This window comes from Botrytis deweyae, assembly GCF_014898535.1.
Source record: "Botrytis deweyae strain B1 chromosome Unknown BDEW_036, whole genome shotgun sequence".
Classification (NCBI taxonomy): domain Eukaryota; kingdom Fungi; phylum Ascomycota; class Leotiomycetes; order Helotiales; family Sclerotiniaceae; genus Botrytis; species Botrytis deweyae.
In genome coordinates, this window is record NW_024066243.1 from 26,931 (window position 1) to 49,458 (window position 22,528).

General features: G+C 42.3%; 7 protein-coding genes across 7 annotated transcripts; 4 read left to right on the forward strand and 3 right to left on the reverse strand.

Annotated features, from left to right (window-relative positions):
- Window positions 1-653: 653 nt before the first annotated feature.
- On the forward strand, window positions 654-2,472 carry EAE98_010364 (uncharacterized protein; the record flags this gene model as incomplete). The annotated part of the gene is made up of 2 exons (XM_038957985.1): window positions 654-984; window positions 1,031-2,472. The coding sequence occupies 2 exons, from the start codon at window positions 654-656 to the stop codon at window positions 2,470-2,472; spliced, it is 1,773 nt and encodes a 590-aa protein (XP_038805548.1).
- Window positions 2,473-3,056: 584 nt separating this feature from the next.
- On the reverse strand, window positions 3,057-4,447 carry EAE98_010365 (uncharacterized protein; the record flags this gene model as incomplete). The annotated part of the gene is made up of 8 exons (XM_038957986.1): window positions 3,057-3,126; window positions 3,172-3,588; window positions 3,632-3,772; window positions 3,846-3,883; window positions 3,935-3,978; window positions 4,039-4,182; window positions 4,240-4,348; window positions 4,397-4,447. 8 exons carry the CDS (start codon window positions 4,445-4,447, stop codon window positions 3,057-3,059), a joined length of 1,014 nt encoding a protein of 337 aa, XP_038805549.1.
- A 437-nt stretch (window positions 4,448-4,884) lies between these two features.
- EAE98_010366 (uncharacterized protein) lies at window positions 4,885-6,612 on the forward strand. The gene is made up of 5 exons (XM_038957987.1): window positions 4,885-5,147; window positions 5,212-5,335; window positions 5,391-5,514; window positions 5,606-6,057; window positions 6,223-6,612. The coding sequence occupies exons 1-5, from the start codon at window positions 4,974-4,976 to the stop codon at window positions 6,543-6,545; spliced, it is 1,197 nt and encodes a 398-aa protein (XP_038805550.1). The 5' UTR covers window positions 4,885-4,973; the 3' UTR covers window positions 6,546-6,612.
- Window positions 6,613-10,333: 3,721 nt separating this feature from the next.
- EAE98_010367 (uncharacterized protein) lies at window positions 10,334-12,084 on the reverse strand (the record flags this gene model as incomplete). The annotated part of the gene is made up of 4 exons (XM_038957988.1): window positions 10,334-11,197; window positions 11,252-11,504; window positions 11,677-11,738; window positions 11,794-12,084. The coding sequence occupies 4 exons, from the start codon at window positions 12,082-12,084 to the stop codon at window positions 10,334-10,336; spliced, it is 1,470 nt and encodes a 489-aa protein (XP_038805551.1).
- A 2,710-nt stretch (window positions 12,085-14,794) lies between these two features.
- On the forward strand, window positions 14,795-17,520 carry EAE98_010368 (uncharacterized protein). Its single transcript, XM_038957989.1, has 2 exons — window positions 14,795-15,694; window positions 15,764-17,520. Exons 1-2 carry the CDS (start codon window positions 15,628-15,630, stop codon window positions 17,053-17,055), a joined length of 1,359 nt encoding a protein of 452 aa, XP_038805552.1. The 5' UTR covers window positions 14,795-15,627; the 3' UTR covers window positions 17,056-17,520.
- A 2,578-nt stretch (window positions 17,521-20,098) lies between these two features.
- On the forward strand, window positions 20,099-20,843 carry EAE98_010369 (uncharacterized protein; the record flags this gene model as incomplete). Its single annotated transcript, XM_038957990.1, has 3 exons — window positions 20,099-20,164; window positions 20,290-20,400; window positions 20,688-20,843. 3 exons carry the CDS (start codon window positions 20,099-20,101, stop codon window positions 20,841-20,843), a joined length of 333 nt encoding a protein of 110 aa, XP_038805553.1.
- Window positions 20,844-21,262: 419 nt separating this feature from the next.
- EAE98_010370 (uncharacterized protein) lies at window positions 21,263-22,068 on the reverse strand (the record flags this gene model as incomplete). Its single annotated transcript, XM_038957991.1, has 2 exons — window positions 21,263-21,351; window positions 21,420-22,068. 2 exons carry the CDS (start codon window positions 22,066-22,068, stop codon window positions 21,263-21,265), a joined length of 738 nt encoding a protein of 245 aa, XP_038805554.1.
- Window positions 22,069-22,528: the final 460 nt, after the last annotated feature.

Consider the following 22,528-nt stretch of genomic DNA (forward strand, 5'->3'; position numbering starts at 1 on the left):
CATGTTAGATCTACGTTAGACAACAGAGTTCATGGGTATTTCAGACTTTTCCGAGAATTGCACGACGCTGTCTGAGGCGAGTCAGGTGACGAGGCCCATAGAATGTTCGTATTGGTCGGATTGGTCGGATTGTCCCATCATCCTTTGACTGAATGATAACATAACGGCACTTAATCGGTACTGGCAATTTTGATTGGCACCGACAAGCAGATCCTTGCGTGCGTCAATGTCCTTTCGGCATTATTATTTTTTGACGAGGCTTTGCCGACGTCACAATCAAGCGATTGAGGCTCGAACCAAAAGATATTGTGGACCATAACTCTTAATTCTTCAAAATCAACGCAAGAACCATGAGTTTGACGCGTGGAATGCCATCTCGGTATCCCCCTTTGCTTTGTCAGATAAGAAAATTGCTTTGTTAAAGTTGCGAAGAACTCACCGATGCGATATGATCCTCAAAATTGAGTTTATATGCTCCACTGAATGCCCGAGTCGGCGGGAGAGATGGTTCTAGATAGACCCAGGGTCGATCGACAGTATATGGGACAGTGTTCATATAAGGTCTCCTACGACTTCACCCAATTCTCTGTTCTACTCACCACTACATTCTTTCGTTCTTTCACACCCTCATCTGTCTATCAATCCAAACAATCATGTATCGTGCACTCTCCACGCTTGCTCTAGCCTCTTTGGCTGCAGCTAGCACCGACTCTACCTTGACTTATGATTATATTGTTATTGGTGCTGGAACCAGTGGTCTAGTCATCGCAAACCGTTTATCCGAGTTGAATGTCACTGTGGCTGTCATTGAGGCAGGCGATTCGGGTTACAACAATCCCAATGTGACAAACCCGTCCGGTTATGGATTGTCTTTTGGAACAGAAATCGATTGGGCGTATCAATCGACCAACCAAAAGTATGCAGGAAATATGAGCCAAATCTTACGAGCTGGAAAAATCATCGGAGGGACCAGTACTATCAATGGTATGCTTCCTCATTAAATCATCCAAGACATTTCTAATATAATCAGGAATGGCATACACGCGAGCGGAAGATGTTCAAATTGATGCTTGGGCGGCCATTGGAAATGATGGATGGAACTGGGAAACTCTTTTCCCATACTACAAAAAGTCTCAGGCACTCGCAATCCCTACCACTGCTCAAGCTGAAGCTGGTGCAACATATGACGCCTCAGCGAATGGATTTGATGGACCGCTAAAGGTTGGCTGGCTCAATAGCTTGGAAGATACTAACAACTTCCACACAACCTTGAATGATACATTTGCAGCTCTCGGTGTTCCTTCAAATGATGATGTCAATACTGGTAGAATGGTTGGTTACAGTCGATACCCAGCTACTTACGACAGAACATTGAACATTCGTCATGACGCGGGACGAGCATATTATTATCCAATTGCCAACCGCACCAATCTTCATCTTTACCCAAATGCTATGGCTCAGCGACTCACATGGAGATCCAACACTGATACCCCTACCGCAAATGGAGTCGAAGTTCTTCCCAACAACTCAAGTATTCCATACACTATTCGTGCAAACTCCGAAGTCATTCTTTCAGCTGGAGCTCTAGCATCTCCTCTTCTTCTCGAACTTTCCGGTATTGGAAATCCTTCCATCTTGAGCAAGCACAATATCTCAGTTGTGGTTGATCTTCCAACTGTCGGAGAAAATCTTCAAGACCAAACAAATACTGGCCTTGCATACAACAGTTCAGCCAATACCGCTTTCCCCGGAGCCGGAACCTTGGTAGCTTATCCTTCCGCAGCCCAGCTATTTGGCTCTGAAATTCAAAATATCTCGGCTCATGTTCTTCAATCTCTTCCTTCATATGCTGCTCAAGTATCAGCTGCATCAGGTAACATCACCAAAGCTGCAGATTTGTTGAAATTCTTCAAAATCCAACATGATCTGATTTTCTCAACTACTCACCCAGTTCCAATGGCTGAAATTCTCATCTCACCATCCGCAACAGCTTTCAGTTCGGAATATTGGGCCTTGTTACCATTTGCAAGGGGAAGTATTCACATCACATCTTCCGTAGCTGGCACACCCGCAGCTATCAATCCAAATTATTTCATGCTTGATTGGGATGTCACATCACAAATCGCTACGGCCAAGTTTATTCGCTCCATTTATGCGGCTTCTCCATTGTCCTCTTTCGTCGGACCAGAGACCAAGCCTGGATTGAACACATTATCAGCCGATGCCACGGAGGCGGAATGGTTTGAATGGGTTAAAACTGTTTATCGTTCAAACTTCCATCCAGTATCAACGGCTGCAATGATGCCAAGAGAGATTGGTGGAGTGGTAGACTCAAGGTTGAAGGTATATGGAACGGCGAATGTGAGAGTTGTGGATGCTAGTATATTACCTATGCAGGTCTCTGGACATTTGGTTAGCACTTTGTATGCTGTGGCAGAGAGAGCAGCAGATTTGATCAAGGAAGACATGTAGATGTCTCGCAGTTCAAGGCAGGATGATGCCCGGTATGATGTTCTTAACATTGAGTACCGTCGCCATAACATTCAAAGAACTTAGTGTATATACTTTTACAATCTACTTTTAATTTCCATGCTCACATCACCCAGTCAACTCCGTGATCATATGCTCTACAGATTTTGTTTCGGCGGAAGAAGGGATTGCGAATATGAGAGTTTGCGTGATATTAAACCAAGTGATATTTCCCTTAGGCTAGTCGCCCAGCAGCACCCCGCAAGTTCCAGGTTCTGATAGCACATCCCCCTGAGGCTTCAAACCCTGCTATTTGGAAAAATATTTAGAGAGCTGTAGACATGGGGCTGTTTGGTATCTTCTACGACATTTGGACAATTGTTACAGTTTCATTGTAGCATCTCAGACTGTATACTTGAGACGATTGTTCTGTGAGAATCTCCTGCGGTTAAACTTTAAGGATTTTTTATGAATAATAAATTTGTGGTAAACTAGTAAGATTTTTTTCCCAATGTTTCCAAGCATCAGATCTTCATTGTCAGCCGCATAGCTTCATCGCGAAACACTGTCCAATTGAAAATTTCATTTCATTCTTGCAGAGCTTTATCATCTACGTTTATATTTTCTTGTTTTGGTTTTCGACCATATACAACATAGCTATAATATCAGTCCTTGTGCATAAAATTGAGGACAATAACTCACAATGGATAGTAGGGATGTTTTCTCCTATTTTTGATTTCCTTTTTTACTTCTCCCAGAAATTTTTTGATGTCGTCTAGACTCCAGCCAAGTTTATCAAGAGAACGAATACTCATACCTTCTAGTCCAGTCATGAAGTTTTCCTGTTCAAAAGCCCCGATCAACTTTAGTCGTGGATCTTTCGGCCATGGATTTGAAGGAATCTTGTATTTCTTTTCCACAACAGCTTCAAACCCAGCTTTTTCGAACCATTTCTTGAATGAAGCTGGATCTTCTAGAGGGGTTCCAAATGCAACTGCCGCGGCTCTAATATGCTTATCATATTCGCGGAATTTACTGTCAGGGCTTAATGTATCGTCATCGCAGCCCAAAACACCATGAATGGATTGGAACTCTATCCAACCACCGGGTTTAATGTGACTAAATAGTTAGAACTTGTCTAATGTTTGAGGAAGAGACTTACTCATAGCACTGAGAAATTAAATCCGGCCAGTTCCTGACTGAGAAAAGTAAATCTCTAGCGAAAACAAAATCGAAATTATCCTTCTTCCATGTCCAAGGTTGAGTGATATCGTCGACTTGGAATTGGCAATTTGGCGGAGCCCTAAAAACAAATCAGATCAAAGATATCTGTAAGTTTTGCTCTACCAATTCACGACGTTGTAGAGAGGCCTTACCAAATGGGTTGTATCGGAGCAATATCTATTCCCACGACCTTTTCAAGGTCAGATTATCTTCATCATTTCAAATGTGATTGGGAACTCACCTCAGCTGATGGATAAGCATCAGCAAAATCAACACTCCAAGCTCCTGATCGTAGTCAGTATCTGTTTGTTTTGGTGTGACCTTAGAATTGCACAGAAAGCTAACCAGTTCCGGTACCAAGGTCTAGGACCTTTTGGACATCTGTATCAATAGGTGCTAAGAATCGTTTCTTTTCAAGAAGCATGAAATACTTCGCGTGCGCCATATCGATTCGGTCCATCTCTACTTCGTCCATCGGCATTCCATACTCTTTCAAAAGTCAGCACTCTAGAAAGCAGTATATGCACATCAGAAATTAATCTTTACCTTCCTGACCATATACAGCATACGTTCTTCCATTCTCTTCTACACCCTTTATGATACTTGAAGTCAGCGATGCGAGAGAGCTCCTTGCATCTTCTCCGACGTCTGCTCCCTGCTGTTGTCATTATCTAGAATCATTCCGCATTATTCATGAACGAACCTCATCAAAAAAATCACCATCCCCAGGCTCGATGAAGTTTCGTTCCGACATTGATTATCTCAACTGTTGCAATAATCTTCGCATCATTCAAAAGCATATTGTGGGTATCTTACAGTATTTATTACAAAAGCCGCTAGAAGATTTCCCCCCACAGTTTGAGCTTCTAGAACTAGAAAGGATATCCGTTCTTTCTTGGGTTTTCACAACCATGTTATTGCGATGGCAATTCAGTGACGTCCTTGTGGATTTCTGATGAGTTTTTCGGGACGGCTCGATCTCTCCCCGCCCCCGAGCTTGTGGCTGGGAAGCGACAAGGTATATTCGGGATATGGATTTGAATCCGGTAGCACATCCGTTCTTAACAAATATTCCACGATCGACCGTCAGCAAGATTGGATTATCCCCACTTCAAACTGTTGGATCCCCACATCATGTTGACTTAATGACGTGGCGCTTCAAGAAGTTCGAAATAAACGTCCTCCGTCCTAACTACTCAAGTACATAGCATGATCTTCCTCAAACCCGTCAACTAATCAGCAGCAGTTCTGTGGATTTGTCAACGACGTTTGAAATCGACATGGATTCTTTCCAAAACTATTCAGAATTATCGCAAACTGCTGATGAAATATCAACCAAAGTCAAGAATTTTGACGGCAATCATCATGCCAGAACCGAACTTCTCAAACAGGTTGACAAACTTCGACTTCTGCTTGAGGAGCCAATTGACGCAGTGATGCGGCAATGGGAATATGTGCGTCTCAGCTCTTATAACGGGTGGATAGTCACTTTAAATTAATCATGCTAATATAATATAGACAAATGTCATTGCTGCTCTCAATCTTTTAGTTGAAACAAAAACATTCGAGACAATTCCGCAAGAAGGATCAATCACGACAAAGGACCTTGCTGCAGCAGTCAATGTAGACGAATCTGCCATTGGTTCGTTGTTCCACTAATAGACACATCCCATGGAATCGGACTGACTCTTCTCAAGCCCGTGCATTAAGAATGTCTGTCATGTTTGGTATTGGAGAAGAGGTAGAGTCAGATGTTTTTGCGCACAATAGTAAATCTCTTGCATACCGACCCGGTTTCCAACAAGAATTCTTCAAACTCATGTAAGTTAGAGAAGCCAATGACCTCCCTAATCACCTTTCCCCCTCTTCCCTACCTGCTCCTTGATTACTTAGAAAATTCCTGATGATCTAGTTACGACCATACTCCTGCATATATCAAGCTTCCAGAATACTTCCGAACTCATTCTAAAGAAGATCTTTACGATCTGACAAAGGGACCATACGCCTATGGCCATGGATTAGAAGGAAAAACTTATTATGAAGCAATTTCTCATACTCCAGAGCGTCTCCATATGTTTAATACGACCATGGTATCCATGGAAAGACAATCTCCAATTACCGGCATGTATCCATTCGCTACACTCAAGGATGCAGTCGAAGCGGAAAAAGCGAGACCATTTGTGGTGGACATCGGAGGTGGAAGAGGCCAAGCTTTACTTGCTATTCAAAAAGAAGCACCTGAAGGTTTTGGGGCAAAGATGATTCTTCAGGATAGATCAGATGTTCTGGAAAGTTTAACTGAGCAAGATATTCCCAATATTGAGAAAATGGTTTATGATTTTCATACACCCCAACCTGTTAAAAGTAAGTGACTCAGTATATTTCATTCACGTGGATCAGCTTAGACGGGTTATGTGATCGGTTAAAGGGGTGCATTTGGGGAAAGTCAGAGATAGAAGTACGGTGGTTGAAAGACTTAATGATTTGGTGCAGAAACCCAGATGGAAATGGAAATCTAACACAGAACAGATGCTCATGTCTACTTCATCCGACGCATCCTCCATGATTTTTATGAACCAGTCTGCGTTCAACTCCTTAAAAATATCGCATCGGCTATGGGCCCTACATCCCGCGTGGTGATTGCTGACATGATACGACCAGAGAGGACTGATGTTGGTGGTGAAATGATGATTTATTGGATGGACTTTTGTATGATGATGTTGAATGGAAAGGAGAAGAGTGAAAAAGAGTTCAGAGAGATTATCGATGCAGCTGGATTGGAGGTCATCAAAATCTGGAGGTATCCAGTTGGAACGCAGGCACAGATCGAGTGTCGATTGAAAAGAGTATAAATAATAAAGTATTGGCTATACTATCTACATAGTAATAGGTAGCTCAATCGATAGATTTTGGGTGTTCTAATTTTCTAGACCCTATGATACTTCAAGTTGTATCAAAAAGTATCACAATGTGATAGTCGAGGAGAAGACAGAGAAATGAATAATAGTAAATCATGTCATACGAAAATAATCGACTCACTTACAAAAGAGGTAAAAAGTACAAAATCTATATAATTTATTCTCAACAGAAAGACTTAATTCAAGAAGAAGAGATTAAAGCAAAGATATTTTTATAGTCATTTAGTCACATTTCAAGATCTGGAACTCAATTAAAGCAAAACGTGTTTTTATTATTTTCACTCTAGAAACGGTTTTCTAGATTTTTTTTTTCAACTCCTAACTCCTAATCAACTATCTTATAAATGAAAAGAATGTTTTTTGATTTCAAATTTCTGTTAAGTCTCGTGATAAGTCACCAAATACTCGCGAGTATCCAGTCCAGTCTTACCCATCAAACAAAGCAACAAAGCAAAAGAACAAAGAAAAAGATGAAGAAACTCCGCTGGAATCCTCTCGAAGACTGACCGTTACGTAAGCATTGCTCGCAATACTCGACCCAGATGGGATCTTGACCGTTCCAGGAGGGGGTCGTTCGTCCCGATGCGCAATCGCTGCATGGGGTTCCGATGAATTGGTGGCTGAATCCACCGCAGCAGCAACACCTGACTACCTCGTAGTCACAGTAGTTGCATTGCTCTTGGTAACCTGACATATTTGAGGATTTGGATTCAAGATTTTGAGTGTTTATCTTGTGAATGTTTTGAAGGTTTCAAGATGCTGCTGAGAGAATCTTGTGATGCGATTTTACAGATATAAATATAAATCTGCCTGGAATTGTTCACGGATTATTCTCTTATAGTTCCCATTGAATAATGACCTAGTTTCATGCGGCTGGAGAATCACATACCGACTTGAGTCTTTTCTGGTATTGTTCACATGAGATGGGATCATGATATTGTTGTCTAGTCATTATAGCAAGCACCGCATGGTTTCAAGAGAGTTTGTAAGTCAGAAAATATCTCACAGATCCAGCGTACTCGTGTCTTCATTAAACCGAATGACTCAGGATATTCCACACGTTTCCAAATGGATGAGAGGAGTTTCGCTATTGAATCTAACGCAAGCAATTCACACAGAGTTGCAAGACTTGAAGACCAGCGATGATTGGATGGAGCAAATGGGGGAGAGTAACAAGAGACAAGGAGGACAGTAAACAATCACAGGAGCTTTATATTACGCCGTCGTTACTGAGGGTGTCGAGACAGAGACGAAGAGTTTGAATTTGGAACTCAGACATTAAGAAGTCAAAGTGACTAACAAAAACCAATACATTACAATGTCTCACAGACAAACAGAACCAGAAGGTGCCGGCTCACTCACTCACGATTTAGGAAAGCATCAAAACCCAACGAGTATCCAAAGAAACAGGGCTAGAGTGCAAAATAGACAACCATTCTAGATCTACAAATATACTTGCGAAACCGACACATCCAACAGACGAAGGCGCGGCGACCATGATCGCGAGCTCAGCGTCAGTCATCAGGAATTCACAAGTCACTATCCGGGATTCACTTGACGATTATTTCGCTAGTATTTAGAGTACATCTATTCTTCTCCAGTTGCAATAGCAGGAAACACTGGTCATTTAGGCTAGAACATGTGACGTATTTAATTCCTGACCATCTTAATACTCTATTCCCAATTCCCCTGCCTTGCTGAACCCAAAGCTATCGAAGCGAGTGCAGTGGCAACGAAAACCAGCATCAGAAACTCATCTCCAGATCGCCCCACTCGCCCTCTAATTCTTTGATACCGCAGAATGTGCTTCTCGGAATGCTAATTCTTGTATCCGAATCCCTATCATGGTATAACGCACCATAGCGGTCTGTGAAAGCAGCATGCAGCATGTCTTCAAACTCCTTTCTTTTATCCTCCCAGCGCGAGTACTCCCTAAAGCCCCTTTTGCCTTGTCCTATATCATCTGCTGGGTCTTCCTCCTCGGTACATTTGTTTTTCTCATCTCCACCTCCTAAGAAATTAATATTGTATTCTTCGTCCTACTCCTCGTCATCATCAGTCTCGAGTGCTTTTCCATGTTGCTTGCGTATTAATTTTTCGATCCTCAAACATCTCCTTTCAGTGAGGTAATGTCTCCTGGGTCCAGACTCCACATATCTTCCAGGTCCCAAAGACCGGAGTTGAAGAGCGGATTTCCTCATACTATATTTGAGCAGATTCTCAGGCTTGGCCCACAAAAATATGATCTCCTTCAGGTTAGGAAAGACGCGAGCAATTTCATAATTTTCGTTGCTATCAAAATAAGGCCAACTTAAAGGATCGAGAATGGCAACTCGGATACTCTCTTTTTCAATGGTGCTGAGCTCGTGAGTCACTCTCTCGAAACCACGTTCGACGTGACAGCAAATGCCCTCCGATCTTGTCCCGTTGAGATTATAGAAGACTGTCCTCGAGAGAATTGATGGTGGTTCTGGGACTGACATGATGGAACTAAATGACGTAAGACCTTGTTTAATGTTAGTGCATCAGCAATACCATTGCATTTTTGAGTACAAAGATCTTACAGGAATGTGCAGTCTATGCAGAGTGACCGGGCCGGAACGCTTTTTCTTGGTGAATTTGAAGTCAACGTTTTGTTGCATCGGGAAAAAAACCGGAATCCGGGTGGAGTGAGAAGCTGAAAATCATTGCAAAATAGAAGGGAGGGGTTTAATTCATATGCTCGAGCCACCTTTGCTCGTCGGGGTCAAATAGAAAATATCTCAAACGAAAACTTTGAATGAGAATCTGAGCAGTGAGCACTTTGTACAAAGCAACCAGTACCTATCCGAAACAAGCAGAATTCTTCATGTATGATCCTTTTCAAACAAGCAACCAGCACAAAAGAAGCCCGTGGCTCAGATATGATATCTCAGGATCTATTAGCATCACCAAATCCACTGAGCTGATCTGTACATCTGATTACAAAATTCCTTGTCCTTGTGATGTAAAGTTTGTAGAAGATGCGAAGTAGCTGGGGTTATGTCTCTTGATTGGGTGTTATAAAACCTGACAGCCTTCATAGATGCGAATATGAGGCAGGCTGAAAAACGCGTGCAAAGTAAGATCTTACATTCCCCATCAGACAAAGCTCAAAAACTACAACTGGACATCCCGCAGGCAGAATTCACGGAGAACATTCCAACCATTTTCAATTTTCAATTTTCAAAGTCAAAATCAAAAATGAGCAATCAGCTTGCTCTTCACTCGAAGCAATGAAGCTCGCCATCTATGATCCCCAAACAATCACCTTGTCAGTTATCATTCACCTCGTCTTACAGGTTGTGACAACACAAGTTCTTTCTTCTCGCCTTGGTCAAAGTCAAAGTAAAACGACATCTCAGAGAATACCATGACATTGCTGTTGAAAGTACCAAAATCTCGAACAAAAACAATCTCGAACTCATCACAGCAAAAGCACTTCATAGCTCGAACTTTCAGGCCACTCTTCACGGATACTCAACGCTAGAAGTTACAACCATCTCGCAAATCAAGAAAAGTCAAGTCGTTTTCATGTCTCAAATTGCGAAAGCATCCAAATGGAGTTTCGAAGGGGCGCTATATAATGGCGGACCTTCAGCTTATCATATGCATCCCATATACGCCGCGATGACCAATTTTCCCCAATTTTCCCCAATTACACTTTTATACAATTACCATTACATTGAACTCGAGCTTTCTGCCTAAAACCCACCTCCAGAATGTAAAACCCCACCCACAACTTTTCCCAGAACTCCCCTAATCCCATTCCTGTTCTCTCCTACACATGTAAAAACAACCGCCGTCCCCCAAGCAAAAATTGCTCTCTCAATCCACTGCTCCTCCCATCTATACCTCCTCGGCAGAAGTGTAGCTAATGCTCTTGGTGCTACAAATAATCCCATCTCTTCCCTCCTCTTTGCACTTTCTATAAGTACACTCCATCCACACATCCAACATCCGGTTCCTATACAATATCCTGAATCGATGGCTTGGCAGGCGTGGGGAGATGTACCAAGGATCTGAGGACCGAATTTAGTACGAGTCAGACAGATACCATAGTAGAAAAGTGTTATGAAAGTAGAGAGAAAGGCCGAAGAACGAGCTGATGATTTGAGGGCATGAGTAAGAGCTTTTTTCGAAACTTTTGGGTTACGGAAAATAAGTGCCAAGTTTAGTGGCAGATACATTGAAGCAGACCAAATAAAAGATTTATAAAATCTAGACACCGCATGGAATTCACAGCTTGGACCAGCACCCATGTGGACCAATTCACAGGGGAATGGGATGGATTTTGTAGGGTCCCCATACTCTTCTGGTAGACCATAATCTTTGCACACATCTCCTAGGAGATGTGCTTGACCTGTTTCGACTCCATATTTTAGTTCACCATAACGACAATAGCGGAGAGCTTTTAGTAGACGAGAATCCACTTGAGCGGCGGATTTGATCCATTTGTTGTAGGCGCTTGGAAGACGAGCGGGGGTGTAAATGAAAGCCCACATTATTAGAGCGCAGGATGTGGCGAACAAAGCTGGGTCTGTGAGGGATGAGATTGTTCTGTCTACCTAATATACCAGTCAGCAGTGCATTTAGAGGCTATTCGAGTATTGGTAGCTTACCCTCGACCACCTGCCAGAAAACTGCCGCCGGCTCTTCCTTCTAGCCCATAATTCCCCAACTATGCAATCAACGGCTCGAGTAAAAGCGAATAATGTCAAGTCTAGAGTTCTTCCCGCAAACCGAGTAGGGCGTAATTCGATTCCATTTTTGGTTTCATATGGTAGATCTTCAGTGAAAGTTTTACTTGGACGGGATTGAAGTAATTTGAGACTGAAGTAAGCTGATATGAAGGTTGAAAGATAGCGAGTGAGCCTAGAAAATCTTATATCAGCATGGAGAGTCGGAAATGAATTCCACTGCCACAATGATCTAGACGGGAGGTGGGACTGGTTAGGATATTATGTATAGCATTCAATGCTAAGCCCATTCTTCCTCTCACTCGAAGTTGGTGAAGCCCATTCTACATTACAGAAATCCAACAAACCTGAGCTGGGTGATCACAGATAGATTTCCCAATAACCTCTCAAACAATTCCCGTAAAGGAATCTAGATCGGCAGTCAGCATCATCCTCATCGTTCACCATGACCACCTCTCACGTGCCTGTAATAAAGTACTGCCTCCGACCAGCGCCGCACAAAATGTTGGAAACCTTTGTATCTCTAAACCCCCTTTCAAAATTCCAAGTAACGAAGTCCAGAAATAACCTTCACCATCGGGTCTTGGGTCAATATTCTTCCGATGTCGACTCAAGTGAAGCAGAAAAAGCGTCAACAGTCTTGGTCCTGCGCTTGATGCATAACCTAAGATGTAAGCTCGAAATAGCGGTCGTAGTATGATCGGAATTGCTGCATCCAAACTTTGATACGGCTTCCTCGATGGTAATTCTTGCATTTTGTAGTCAATAGTCTTTGGGCATCAAAATCTCTAGCGGTGTAACTGTGCAAGATCAGCATTACTATCCCAAGAAGCAGACACTAAATCTGCACTCGCCGCAGATGAATGAATTATATCGTCATATGATGTAAACAAGGTCCAGAGAGAGCACAAATTAGAAGACATATGGTTAGCCTTGCGATGTCTTGTCAAAAGAGGTATTTACCGACATGATGAGGTGACATTACAACTGCATGTTGCTTGAATGCAGATGGGCCGACTCGATAATAATACACATGTAGAGGGGGCTCGAGGGGGGGAAATCATACCTAGCTCGATTGAATGAATTAAACCTATTGAAGGTGGTGTATACCCGTTTTAGGTATTTACCCCCGGAATGATGGTTTGATGAAAATGCGGAGGAAGATGGAGAAGGTAAAATCCCCGTGCCGCAGATGTTTTTGACCTCGGCGCGAAAAGATTCAGGGAATTTGACGAAAGGAAGAACAACGAAAGACAAAGAAAGGTATGTACGGCAGTACTAAAGAATTGAAAATTAAGGATACACAAGTAGTGTGAAGATTGGATGACTGATTGACACGTTCGATCGCGGTGATGATAAGATGTTGGGATATCTTGATTGTTTCACTGCAGGACTGAAGTATGCAATTTGATGCATTCGTTGACTTGCTTGCCAGCTTGCTTGGTACCGAATTTGAAAGCTAGGATGAAGAACGCCACATTGAGAAATATGCAACGTTTCCAGGTTATGTGAAGAAACAGTATTGATACCGAGATTGGAATTGGGAAAGCCGACACGGCTCAACACTTGATACCGGCTCGGAAATGGTCAAGATTGAGATTGAAGTGGACCTAGGTATAGTTTTTTTTTTTGGTTCAAGGGGGAGGGAGGAGGTGAGGACAGGATATAATTCCTGCAAGTAATGATGATCAATTCGCAAACAGAGTCATGTTTGTTGTACCAAAAGAAGCCGAATGAGGGAGGGGTCACTGATGCAGGTACGATGATACGGAAAGTGGTGTTGAATTATCGCTGCTGGTGGGTAGATGTAGGGGGGGAGTGATATGCGATGGGAGATGTAAGATGTAAGATGGGAGATGTAAGATGGGAGATGTAAGATGGGAGATGTAAGATGTAAGATATATGATGTGAAGTTTTGAGATGAGATACTTTGTAGAGTGGTCGAGTGATGGGGATGAATAGGTTAGTGCTGCGTGGATAAGACTGGTAGGCTTGTGAGTACTAGTGAAGTATGTTGAAGTAGTTCTGGACAATAAGATGATGGATTTCTTCCTCCTTTCTCGATTCAGCAAGTGAATAGTAAATGTAAGGAGGAGGTCAGTACTAGGTCAGTACTAGGTAGGTATTAATGACAATGTCTCATACTCTCTCTCTTTCGCTTCTCACATCTCGGGTCACGCGTCTCTCTCATTGAATCATTTGTTCCCCTCAATTTCCCTAGCTACTACTGGTATTAAGTGTCTTGTTATGTTCATCACACTTCACTTCATACTTGACATTGCGCACCCAACTTGTATTTCACACCTCACTCACATTTACTAGGTACCTAATTAGACTGGGGCTCGCCATTCCTTGCCTTTTGCATTTGTATGGACGGCATGTACCGATTTAAATTCCCACACACACGCTACCTCCCTAGGTACATATGTATCATGTACTGAGTAATGAACGAGATAAATACAGATTCTCTCATCACATCACATTACGAAGAAAAGAGGCATGCGAGCGTGCCTAGGTAAAACGGCCCCACATGATATTAGTGAGGTTAGTGTACGTTGAAAAAAGACCGGGCGTCGGTAGGAAGGGAACTTAGGGAAGGGAAGGGAAGGGAAGGGAAGGGAAGGATGAAAAGAAAAGAAAAGAGTAGAAAAGAGTAATCCGTCTGCGAAATTGACATGTGATTGTTCTATGACCCTTCTCTCCAAACAAGCGTCCACCAGTGGTGGTCCATACCACAATACGATCATGATCCGACCTAGTCCCAGTGAAGTGTGATCCCAGGGAACGGTGGACGGCGGACGGCATGAATAACGGCATGAACATCCACAAGATCATCAACACTAAGAAGAACTAAAACAATCAATTCTATTATACATAGCACGTCGAGCCTCGAATACATGGTAGCTAGCTACGGAGTATACGATAGCTATACGTACACAGAAACATTCGTAGAGTAACTCGCTCGAGTAGTCCTAAATCTTCCGAAGGGTCAAGCTTCATGTGTCTTGTCTTGTCCATTCACTATGCCCTGCTAGCTAGCTGCTATGTCTTTGCGATGCCTTGCCGTGTCATCCTACCCGTTGCTCATTCTCTCTTTGGCTTGGTTTGACTTGACTTGACTTGACTTGACTTGACTTCACTTCACTTCACTTCACTCCAACGGTAACAATCCCCTCACATTGAATCAAAATCAGCTTGGCCCACATGGAAACTCTCGGAAACAAGATTCTACTCCAAGATAGATATCGGATGTCAATTGTTCTCTCGTGTGCCACATTGGAAATTCCAGTCTATCTCAGTCAAAAGTTACTTACGGAGTAGAGATGTAAATACCTACGTAGTAGGTAAAGAGGTAGCTACCGATACTTCGCTTCGTATCCTAACCTAGGATGTATTTATATATATATATATATCTGTTACCCATAATTATAGTTGTATTTAAACCAAATATATAAAGAACATCTAGTCATCAGTAGACAGCAGACTTGTCAATCGAAAAGTTGCACTGTCCTTTGATAAATCTATTTGCTCTCCTTGTCTTCTTTTGTCCTTGTCCTTCTTCTCTTCCACCTACTCTCTCCCCTCTCCCCTCCTCCAAGGAAATTCAAGCCGAGAAAGCTCGATCTTTCTTCGTGGACCCTTTCTTTCCTTTACCCCAAAGAGAAACCTTGAAAGGATTAGCCCCCCCGGAGCCCCCCTCATACCTAATACCTAACACCTACCTCCCAGGTACCTAAGCTTGCCATCAAAAATTGATTCTTGGTCTGTTCCCCACCACAAGGCCAATGAGGAAAGCTTTCCCAACACTCTTACTCGAATCTCACGCTCACCCTCACGCTCACCCTCACCCTCACGCTCACTCACACTCTCTTCCAATATCTTTCTTTGATTCGGAATAATACATTCATTCGTTCACTCAATTTAATGTTCCTCAAATCATTGATTCCTTCTTCCTTTCGAATAAGGATCATGGAGGAGTGAGAAAAGTCTTCGCCCTTTGTTACCTCACGTATATTATTTTTTTCCAATCTCTCTCAAACAACCTGCATCCTATCGACGAGTCGTACCTTTCTGGAGGAAGTAAACAAATACTAGGTTGATATCACACGGAATACATCATTGAGCTATCGGTCACACAGCTATCTAATAACGCCGAATCGCAAAAAAAATCTATCATTTTGTACATATTTGATACTGGAATCCTCGATACTCAATGGTCAATACTTTATATCCTCACTAAATTCCCTCGGGATCTCTTCTCACGAATCTTCTTTTTCAATTAATTTCTTTTGGCACTCATGCTTGCGATTCAACGTCTTAATATGGGTTCGTCGAAGCCACCCGAACTTGATATGCCATTTGGCTGTGAGTATCTCTTTATACTTCTCAATATGTACCTGGTTACAAAATATACATACTAATATGATGGGTCAGATGCATTTGATTCAAATTCCACTTTTCCTTTCCCTTCACCTACAGCGCCAGCACCAGGTCCGCCATTACTCGATGATAGCGAATCCAACCTTCTCGATACTTTCTTTGACGGAGTAAGCTCTGATCATTTTAATTACGACTTCTTCCCAAATACACAAGATGGAGGAGAGCTTGGAGGAGGGTGGGAAGAATTACCCCCGGCATTTATGGGAACGAGGGTTACTTTTGATCAACAACCTCAACTTTCGAATCCAACGTCCTTGAATTTCGGTGATAGGAATACCGGAATGCATCCACCATTCTCTCAAGCACCTTTGTCACATTTGCCACCTTCGACTGAATCCGCAGATGTTTTAGCAGCTGCTACCGTGTTACAAAACGGATCAAATGCTCGATCGCATAGTTTAAGCAGTGAAACTTTATTTGGAAATCATGGCTTACCATCGCATCCGGGAAATCATCACGTCAGACCACAATCCATGTCGCATTATCCTACTCCAACATCAGGACTGGACAGACCTCGAGATGGATTTATGCGCGATACTTTATATACCGAAATGATGTTTGGACCAAACCATGCTGGCCCAGACTTGATGAGAAGACCAAAACCCGTTCCTCAAAAAGTCGACATAAGATGGGGTTCTGATGCAGGATTTGGATCACCACAAGGATTTGTTCCACCACCAAATGTAGCAAAAGTCGACGAAGCGGAACGACAAAGATTGCAGGCATTCGATGGATTTATTGGAGCAGCTCTATGTGCGGAAAGTAGTGCGGAAAACACGAGACCGAACAGTCCGACAATGCAAAAGAACATACCACCGCAACGACGGCAAAGCTCGGGAGTTGTCAAGGAAGAAGATACGGAGCCACCAAAGAAGCGACGAAAGAGTAAATTTAGTCCTGTTGAAGATGCGGGAGAAGACGATGAGGAACCACAGCCTAAAGTGGACGGTAGGAAGAAGAGGAAATCCGTGGTGAAAGTTAGTGGGAGTTCCCCAGGACCATCGGAAGCAGGTCACAAACGACGAAAATCTACTTCGGCTGCGGCAAAATCTACCAGAGAAAATTTAACAGAAGATCAAAAGAGAGAGAATCATATCAAGAGTGAACAAAAACGAAGGACTTTAATTCGAGAAGGCTTTGAGGATTTAGGGGAATTAGTACCAGGGCTAAGAGGTGGTGGGTTCAGTAAGAGTGCGATCTTGGTAATGACGGCCGATTGGTTAGAGGAGTTAATGCAAGGAAATGAAGCTCTACGGAATAAGATCGATACTGCGAAAGGCAGATGAGATTGAGGGACGAGTCATTGATCACTGTTCTTGCGCATGATCATTCCCACAGTAAAATCCTGGAAAGGGGCCATCAAATTTCGACAGCAAACTGATCCGAATTCCTGGAGTGAAAATGGGAGGGCATGTAGTGTCCATGGAGTTTGGTGTTTGGTTCTATGGGCGGAATTCAGAGACCGTACGCAATGAGTAGCTTCCAGTCTCTCTAGCATACAGGGTTTGAGGCGAAATAAAGATACCACGTGGAAATGATGGACATATCATACCAGATCTGCAATCATCTTGTGGAAAAGGAAATGAATTTAATTGGTAGTAAGGACTACCTAGTTGGTTATCAATGAGGGAATAAGCACACACTGCACAGTAGCAGTATAGCAATGAATTATAAAAGTTCGATCAGATTAAATTAGGGCTTAAACGTATACATTCTCATTGATTATGCTCTGTATGGAAACTCAAGTTGAGCAGATTCCACTTCTGACGTTTCTAGCAATTTTTGTATTTTCAACTCCTATTTGCATCACGTTCTATTTGTGAAATTTTGAATCGCATTACACCAACTCGAGTCTTTTTCTTGCCAAAAGATCTCTCGCTCCCACTGGTCAAATCCAATTTCCTACTATCAGTTTCATCCAAGTACTAGGTATGCTCTTTCAAACTCAGCTTGTCGTTATAATCTTTCTTATCTTTGGCATTGACATAAGAATAAGAATATCAAACCATCAATCAATATACTCAAGGTGCTGGCTGCATGGATATTTTCAGAAGAAGAAAAAAAAAAACCATATATCGGCAATATAAGAATAGTCTTGTTTTGCATATGATTGATGATCTCGGGAGGTAGATGTATTTTGATGTTGGGTTTGATAATGGGTTGTGGGTTGTGGGCTGTGGGCTGTGGGCTTTTCATGAATTGATATTGGGTGGGGAGTTGGTGGGAGGAGCTGGAGGATGGGTGGTATGGTATGGTATGGTATGGTATGGTATGGTATGGTATGGTATGGTATGGTATGGTATGGTATGGTATGGTATGGTATGGTATGGTATGGTATGGTATGGTATGGTATGGTATGGTATGGTATGGTATGGTATGGTATGGTATGGTATGGTATGGTATGGTATGGTATGGTATGGTGGATACTCTTGGATTAGATTTTGTTTGGATTTTGTTTGGATTTTGTAGATTGGTATTGAGATGTTGATATTTGGATGAGATTATTTGGTGGATGGTGGATGGTGGATGGTCTAGTATATTAGTCTCTTATGTGCATCGAATATCATTGAGTGAGATATTCATGAGACTGTGATGATTGGCCTTTCTTTGTAGGTATGCATAGATAGTATACTTTGAGAACTTGCACGATTTTGGGGTTGGAAGGTAAATAAGAGAGGATATTTTTTGTTCGTGGTTTTCTGTGATGTTTCGGAGCGTAGCGGAAGAATATATGTAATATCTTTGTTACTATATTGTATATAAGAGCTTGCGCAGTCACCCCCCCCTTTTTTTAAAATGATATATCTTCCTCTGGGGTGGCAATTTGTATGGCGCTCTTCTTATTGTACTTTCATTTCTGACCCAAAATTCCTTCTGTAACATTGTCATTGTCATTGTCATTGCTATCAACGTGATATATATCTACAGATCATAGCCATCCATCCATTTCAGTTTCAGTTGCAGTCGCAGTCGCACTGCCAATCCACAAGATTGCAATCGCCATCGCCATCGTAGTCACAACAAAAACTCATCCTTGACATCCTACCCAGAAAATCCACACACATCCAGATCTTCCATAGGTACCTAGCCAGAGAATTCCTCAAATCAGAATTAGGAGACTCTCGAGAATGAATTTCAATACACCTCGGGATACCTCGCTAGTACCCCAAGCTCCCTTGCGAAATATCACACATGATGAATGAGTTGGAAGCGAAAATGAGGTTACATACGTCTTGGTTGTGAATGGGATTTTGAACCTGTGATTGAGGGGAGGGGTAGGTAGATGAATATGATATGTTGTAATTAGGTACGTCTAGTATACCGATATGCATCATGCGGAATATTCATCATGCTCGTCTTGCTAGTATGTGAATGGTTCATTTGATGCGCACACTTGACTTGAGTTTCTATTGATTGTAGAGTTTGTGGAATTTAATTCGTGCGTCTAGGTATGTAGCACCTTGTAACTAATTTTGTAGAGTATCGTGATCTTTGTTACTATTTGATATCTAGGTCTTAATCAGAGTATATGATATATGATATTATAGATCTTTCAGTCAAGGGTTTTAAACACCGTTGTATGTGTTTAATAGAAGATGAATGCAGAATAGGTATATATTGATCAGAATTGAAAATCTAGGATAATTCGACTAGATTCGAGATGCAATTTTTCGGGTGAGAATCGAATTTCGTCTAAACCATTAGATCTCTCGTTTACTTCGAAAGCGACGAGATGATGGGTCTGTAAGATTCGAAGATTGTAAGTTAGGAATATAAGAGAAGGGTATCTATTGCAAATCATCAAGTCTAATAATATTAGTAAATAAAGCCTCTGCAGTGATAGAAGCCGTGGGGGAAACTCTCTAACTAAGGATTATCGTAGCCACTTGTATGTTATCACAAACTGAACAGTGAGGATATTTACTGTGAACTATTTCCGTCTGGCTCATAATACGATCGAGCTATCTTCCCAACTATAGCTGTCCGTGTCTAAATGATCTCATGCGAACTATTTCGGCACGCAATGAATAATTCGCCTATCATTCGTATATAAAATAAAAATAAAAATGAACAAACGTCACATCACTACAATTATTCACTCCACTCCACTTTATTCTCCCTTACTAATCTTCCCATATCAGCCAATCACATCCTGACTTCCCCACTAACCCCTCCAAAAAGCCGAGTTATCAATATCTACCTACCTAGGTATCAATATCAATATCAATATCAATATCAATATCAACATCAATATCCCGAAACACACTCTTCCTTCTCGCTTTCAAGAAGAGTCTACCTACATTTAAACCGCAATCCCCCTCCACAACCATGGTTCTCGTCCACATCGTCCTCTTCGAATTCAAACCTTCCACTCACAAAGATCAAATCGACGAAGTATGATAATCTCCCCTTCTCCCTTGACCCGCCAAGCCTACCCAAATAACATGATCACCCATCCCATCCCATCCCAACTCCTCTCCTTCCCTCAAAATATCAACTAACGAAACAAAAACCAAAAGCTATGCAGACATATGCTCTCCCTCTCAACTCTCTGCATACACCCGGAATCTCATAAACCGTATATTCTCGAAGCTTCGGGGGGGAGGGATAATTCGCCAGAGGGCCATCAAGTAGTGTTACACCCTGCTTTTTATATTACTTCCTATTACTTCATATTGCATCCCATCCCATCACATCTCATCTCATCATATCCCATCCCATCTCATCTCATCGTTAAAATCACCATACTATACCTACGATCCCGCCCTTCTTCCCAACATCCCTCATCTCACTCGTCTAATTTCTTAGTCCCCCCCCTCCATCTCCTCTTCTCACCTTATTACCATACCTCATCTCACTCCACATTCCCAAACATCATCCAAGTATCACCTAACTAATACTCAACTCCTCCTCCAAGGGCGGTTTCTCCCACGGTTTTGTGTTTCATTTCGCATCCACCGCCGATCGAGATTACTATGTGAATGAAGACCCAGCACATCAAGAATTTGTCAAGAAAGCGGGAGGTATATTGCAGAACGTTAGAGTTGTGGATTATGAAATGGGTGCTTTCTAGAGAGCGGAGTTGGGGGTTGCGGAAGTTGAGTGATGGAAGGGGTGGGATTGGAGATGTAGGGGATGATGGTAATGGAAACGTGATATGGATACCAATAATATAAATGGAAGAATTGAGACGGAAGAAATGAATAGTGCTAAAGATGATTAGAAGCGAGAAACATTTGACAAAAATTCATTACTGTCATGAAACTTTGTCTGCATTAAGTATCGATATGCTGTACAACTATATGCAAAGTCTATCCTGCCTGTGAGGTATCACTGTCCCTAATTGCCAATCCGAAAAAGTATACCACCGGAGCGTGCTTATACACGCAGGTCGGTTCCCTCCAACGCCAACTGAAACGCCATCCAATGCATGCCCATGCTTATGCCCATTATATCACAAATCTAATACTGTCGTATTTATCGTATCATCAATTATAAACCCTTGGAAGCCCTCTTTTCTGCTTCTCGTGCTGCTGATTCGTCTTTTGTCATGAATGATTCACCGCACCCACAGGATTTGTCTGTGCATTGTTAGTCGGAATGGCCAATGAATGAGATGACATTGAATGAGAGATATAGTGGAACTTACCGATATTTGGATTGTCGAAAACGAACTTTGCGCTTAGTCTATCCTCGACCCAATCCATTGTGCTACCAATAATCTTGAGCTGTGCGGTTGGATCAATGAGAACTTTGACACCATCCTGCTCATGAACAATATCGCTGAGGGCACCTTTCTCAACATATTTCAAGTCATAAGCCGAACCACTGCATCCACGGGCTGCGACACTGATCTTGATGAGTTTCGCTTCAGGTTGGTTGCTCAAATCGCGCAAAACTTCGACGGCTCGTGGGGTAAGAGTGATGGTTTTCTTAAGAGGAACAAAGTTGAACTGTCGCCTCTTCTTTACAGGCTTTGACTTTTGGGCTTCCGCTTCGGTGATAGCAATCGAAGGTGGGCGAGTGTCGTGAACTTGTGGAATGCCTCCGGTGATGGACGTTTCCGGAAGAGCGGCTTCGCGGGCTGGTGGTGGTGGCGGAGGGGTAGAGAGAGTATATGTTTGCCAGGTACTGGTTTGCATCTTGCGTTTTGCCTCAGCGCCTGCGACTCGGGAAGAAGAGAATTGACGAATGATGTGTGAACATTGTCGTAGAGGGGCCGATGGTTGTGATGAGGCAAATCTGAAAATGATGGGCGCTGATGATGTCAGAGGAGCAACCGCTCTTTGTAAAGACATGTTGAGGACAGGTCTGACTATCGATATGTTGAAGTCAAAGTATTGGGTGGAAGAATGATATATTAAAGGGTTTGAGATGTTATGTTAAGGGTTGTTAATCACATTTGTAGTATTCTTATTAGAATCCTTTAACTTCCTACCTAGCCTGTTCTTAGAAATCATGGGCTCACTCAAAGTTCAGTTCGGTTCAGGTCGGGTCGGATCATAGTTTTACCGAACCAATGGTAATGGATCTATTGTAAGCAATTCAAAGACAGTACAGATGAATCACAAATGATACATACTAGGTATTCATATGGTATGACCAGGATTCACTGAAGCTGACAAAAGCAAGAACATTTTGAGGTATTGGGAGGAAAATTAGACGTTTACCAGAACATCGAATAAATCCATCTCAAGGAAGGGGACCTTCACTCCAAAACCAGGTCTTCTCAAAGAAAGTCTGAACGTCCAATAAGAA

Coding starts and splice junctions, on each gene's coding strand:
- EAE98_010368 (XM_038957989.1), top strand. CDS start 15,628: ATGCTTGCGATTCAACGTCTTAATATGGGTTCGTCGAAGCCACCCGAA. Junction 15,695..15,763: donor ACTTGATATGCCATTTGGCT/GTGAGTATCTCT, acceptor ATGATGGGTCAG/ATGCATTTGATTCAAATTCC.
- EAE98_010366 (XM_038957987.1), top strand. CDS start 4,974: ATGGATTCTTTCCAAAACTATTCAGAATTATCGCAAACTGCTGATGAA. Junction 5,336..5,390: donor TGTAGACGAATCTGCCATTG/GTTCGTTGTTCC, acceptor ACTCTTCTCAAG/CCCGTGCATTAAGAATGTCT. Junction 5,515..5,605: donor CAAGAATTCTTCAAACTCAT/GTAAGTTAGAGA, acceptor CTGATGATCTAG/TTACGACCATACTCCTGCAT.